The sequence below is a fragment of the Dipteris shenzhenensis genome, chromosome 25 (genome assembly GCF_047967505.1).
Source record: "Dipteris shenzhenensis isolate YYH24624 ecotype China chromosome 25, Dip_SZ_1.0, whole genome shotgun sequence".
In the NCBI taxonomy this organism is placed as follows: Eukaryota; Viridiplantae; Streptophyta; class Polypodiopsida; order Gleicheniales; family Dipteridaceae; genus Dipteris; species Dipteris shenzhenensis.
In genome coordinates, this window is record NC_141620.1 from 26,757,921 (window position 1) to 26,761,856 (window position 3,936).

Sequence of the window (3,936 nt, forward strand, 5' to 3'; positions counted from 1 at the left end):
TATAGTTCCTTTAAAATGAGTTACTCACGTAATATAAATTTTGCAACACTTGATCAAACTTAGAACTAGTTGTCAGCAAATATTGAGAAAGGTAAGCTAACAAACAACCAAGCAAACATAATACATAAGATATCATATGTGACTAGGATCACCAAATTTTCCGATGGGGGATATTATTAATCAAGGAGTTAATCGATAAACAAGTTTTTGGTGCTCAATTTTCCTACTACAGAAGGGCTCTTCAAATGTAGGAGACCTCACCTTTTATTCTCAAGGGAACCACATATTAGGCCAATCTTACTATCTTTGGGAAGCCTAGTAAGCCCACATGGAAAAAACGAGAGTGATTTATTGCAAAGATTTGCTATAACCCTTGATTTCTAACTTCAAAAATAATTCTCTCCATGTATTACATATGGGTAAACTTATTGTATGGAAGACAAGACACTTATCAATTCTCCTTTAAGGTTAAATTGCCTTTAAACTCAATACCATAACCTTTAAGGTTAAATTGCCTTTAAACACAATACCATAACAATTAAACTAAGATTTATGAATAATTCAAAACACATGCAGGAGATCATCAACACACATGCTAACAAGCCTTTGGAAACTAGCACAAATCATTGGCATAAAACCATTAGGTAATAATATGTTATGCAAGGTGTTAGAGGAATAAATTCCAATATATGCCTTGGAAATGGCGAATATTTGAATGCTTCCTCCGTAAGTAAGAGATAAATTAGCATGCATTGTGGAGGCATGAACAAAGTAATAACACCATGTAACACGTATAGAATCATGTCTTGTATTTCAGGCCACCTTGAAAGGAGCGATTTTAAATTTTAGTTTCTGAAAAAAACAGAAGCTTATTAAAAACGTAATAGCAACATCCAAGAACTAAGAAGAAAGAAGATGATCTGCAAAAGCAAAATCAACTAATACTTAGATATTTCCAGTCCAATAATGCATTACTGTTCGAGTAACATACTGACGAACTATACTGCAATGTGAAGGATTCAATGTCTCCTATGCTCACCCGCTCAGATTATTTCTACAGGGAGGAGATCTATCGAATACAACATGATGTGAAAGTCCACACGTAGCCGTTGATTCCTTAAAGCAGCGCGGCTATCATAGATATAAAACCATCTGCGGTGGTTATCTAATCCCAAGCTTAAGCACGTACTTTTTCTTCCTTTGGCCAATAGGATGTATCTTTCCCTGTCTTTGAAACCGTGGAGAGGACTTCCTCCGGCTTGACATTACCTTTGACGGTCACCTTTTGGTCTTTTAGATTAACGTCAAAAGTTTCTACACCTGTAGATAGAATATAATCAGTCACGAACAAATAGAACGCACCTATCATAAGAGAACCTTAAAAACTGAGCATCGCCTCAAAGAGTCATGGTGTCAAACGTAGAAATGGCAGAGTGATTTAGGTGAAAATGTTACAGCTTACCGTCCATTTTTCCCAGAACTCTCCGCACTGCTCCAGCGCAGCCTTCACAACTCATTGCCACCTTAAGCTCGACAGTCTGTCAATAAATAGTTGTAAACTCATTAAAAACCGCTGGTCCTCATCTCTAAGGTTGTACAGGAGTGCGGTTTATATAATCAGATGGCAAAACCAAAAGTACTGGACAGAGACGAGCGATTGAAGGGCTGTTGCATGAACCGAGATCAAAAAGTGGAATACACAAAAAACCGCACAAAAGGAGATGTGAATCAACATCAAAAAGCGGGCAAGCCAGCACGAAACGCAACGAAGCAAGGGAAGCGAAACGGATGGGAGTAGGCTATTCATTCGTGAATGGGAAGAAAGAACAATCCGACCTGATGAAGGACCCCATCAGAAGGCAAACGAGGGCAACATCTCAAGCCAAATACGGCACAAAAGTGCAGAAGATCCAGTAGCATGAAGAGTCCATAACAAAGATGCAGCGTCGCCCGTGAGGCCCAAGGCTACACCCATCACTGGGCGAGAAGACTAAGAACTCAAGGAACCATGGGCTGATTCGGTCGGTGCCAATTCACGCATCAAATCCTGAAAGGTAGAAGGAACCAGTGGAAGCACAGAGGCAAACAGTAGAAGGAAAGGAGGATTTGTGGGTGATAAAGAGAGTGGGAAGATGGACGAGAGGCGGTAGGGAGGGAAGCTCTAAGGAAAGGCAAGGGAGGGTAGATGAGGGCTGGCCATGGGAAGGCAGAGAGGAAGGAAGGAGGGGAGAGAGTACCTGCGAGGAGGAGGCCATGGAGTGGACTCTCGAGGTGAGACTAGCGGTGGTGCAGAATGTGGTCGAGCCGGCTTTTAACTGCCAAAAACCAATGCCAACTTTAGCTGAGTTTTACACATGAGCTTTTGCAAGGGAGGCATCCCGTACTTTAGCTAGGCGTGGCTGGGATAGGGGATCATCTGCCTCAGGTGCCGATAGTCCACTACTGACGTGCACAATTCCTCCCCTACAAAGGTTGAATACTATAAGGTAGAACCAAAGGAAAAGGGGCCCCTTTCCTAGATTGATTGATAATTGTTCGTGTGGCAATATGACTAGGCCCCTATAGAGAGAGGTTGAGGCTCTCTGAGCTCCCAGTGGGAATGGCAATCAGTCTTAGAAATGGCGATGGCTTCTTAGCACCCATCTCCGGACAACATTTGGAATCCTTGCTTAACCTCCCACACTAATTTCATCCCAGAGATGTAACCTTTCTCCATGTGGTAGATTCCACCTTTGTGACTCATCCCACTAAACTCAACATCACAGCGTGACCGCCCTAAAGGCTCCACATAGTCCTCAATAATGCATCAACTTCCCAATCTCTACACTTCATACCATCTCATGTGCTCATAAATTGCACTTCATTCGAATTTCTAAAGTGACATCCCGATCTACTTCTATGTACACTCTAGTTCTTCCTCCTCAATGAAATTGGTAATATATGAAGTACTATAGTTTTGAATTTACAAGATTTAAGTATTGTTTGTCTACTTATACAAAATTGAAGGACGTTTGGTATATTCTTATGACTACATTATGGAGTTATTCGAAAGGTGACTTTAAAAAAAAAGCATGTCCAATATGGGTATAACTTTTGCCATTCGTGGCTCATGTTTTTCCATGAAAAAGCTAGGCCAAAACTCCATGGATATTTTTGGTACTACTAGGGTGCACTACCATTCTTGTACTACTAGGGTAGTACAACTCCTCTTGCTTAGATTAAAGCCTCCATCATTGGTTGAATACCACCAAGTAGTACATAGTACAATGTGAGATGTGCATGTTTTTAAAAACAAGTTCCATAGATGTTTTGGTCAAAGCTATACTTATATATTAATATAAAATCCTAGCAAAAGTTTATTGAGATTGTTTTTTTAGTTTCATAATATTGATAGCATTTCCTTTTGAATTTTGAAGTAAACGATGTAAATCCTGGCAAAACTTCAAATTCTTCCACATAAAAGTTTCAAATCTTGGCTAGTGTTTCAAGCCTTTATTTTTATTAGGGCGGACAAACTTTCGACATCAATACAAAAGTTTCGCTTCTTAATGAAAATAACATGAAAAAATCATCCATCAAAACAACCCTTCACATGTGGTCATTTGTGTGTAATTTGTCTCTCATCAAAGACATGCTTTGAATTATGCTCGAAAAGAAAGGTTTTTCTAGAAGGTTTTTCTAGAGGTATCTTTTGATTGATTTTTCTCTTACAAAATATAATTTGATTATACCAATCATTGCTCTCAAGTTATAAATTTTATTGGATTTTGCTCTTACAAAATGTAATTCTATTGAAAAGATTTATAACTTCTTGACTGATTTTCACTTTCGCAAAATGTATACCAATCATGGCTCTTGTTTTACAATGAAAGGGGAGGCATAGGGAGGAATTATGTAAAAATCTCCAAAAAAATGCATCCAATCAAGGTTACATAA

At 39.1% G+C, this 3,936-nt stretch overlaps 1 protein-coding gene across 1 annotated transcript; it reads right to left on the minus strand.

The window, feature by feature from the left end:
* Window positions 1-958: 958 nt before the first annotated feature.
* Window positions 959-2,346, minus strand: LOC147885679 (copper transport protein ATX1-like). Its single transcript, XM_087396666.1, has 3 exons — window positions 2,238-2,346; window positions 1,463-1,538; window positions 959-1,320 (listed from the first exon to the last, which is right to left on the minus strand). Exons 1-3 carry the CDS (start codon window positions 2,253-2,255, stop codon window positions 1,178-1,180), a joined length of 237 nt encoding a protein of 78 aa, XP_087252792.1. The 5' UTR covers window positions 2,256-2,346; the 3' UTR covers window positions 959-1,177.
* Window positions 2,347-3,936: the final 1,590 nt, after the last annotated feature.

Excerpts from the sequence above, each read along its gene's own strand:
- LOC147885679 (XM_087396666.1), bottom strand. Across the intron at positions 1,321-1,462 it reads AGTTCTGGGAAAAATGGACG|GTGTAGAAACTTTTGACGTT; the intron begins GTAAGCTGTAAC and ends TTCTATCTACAG.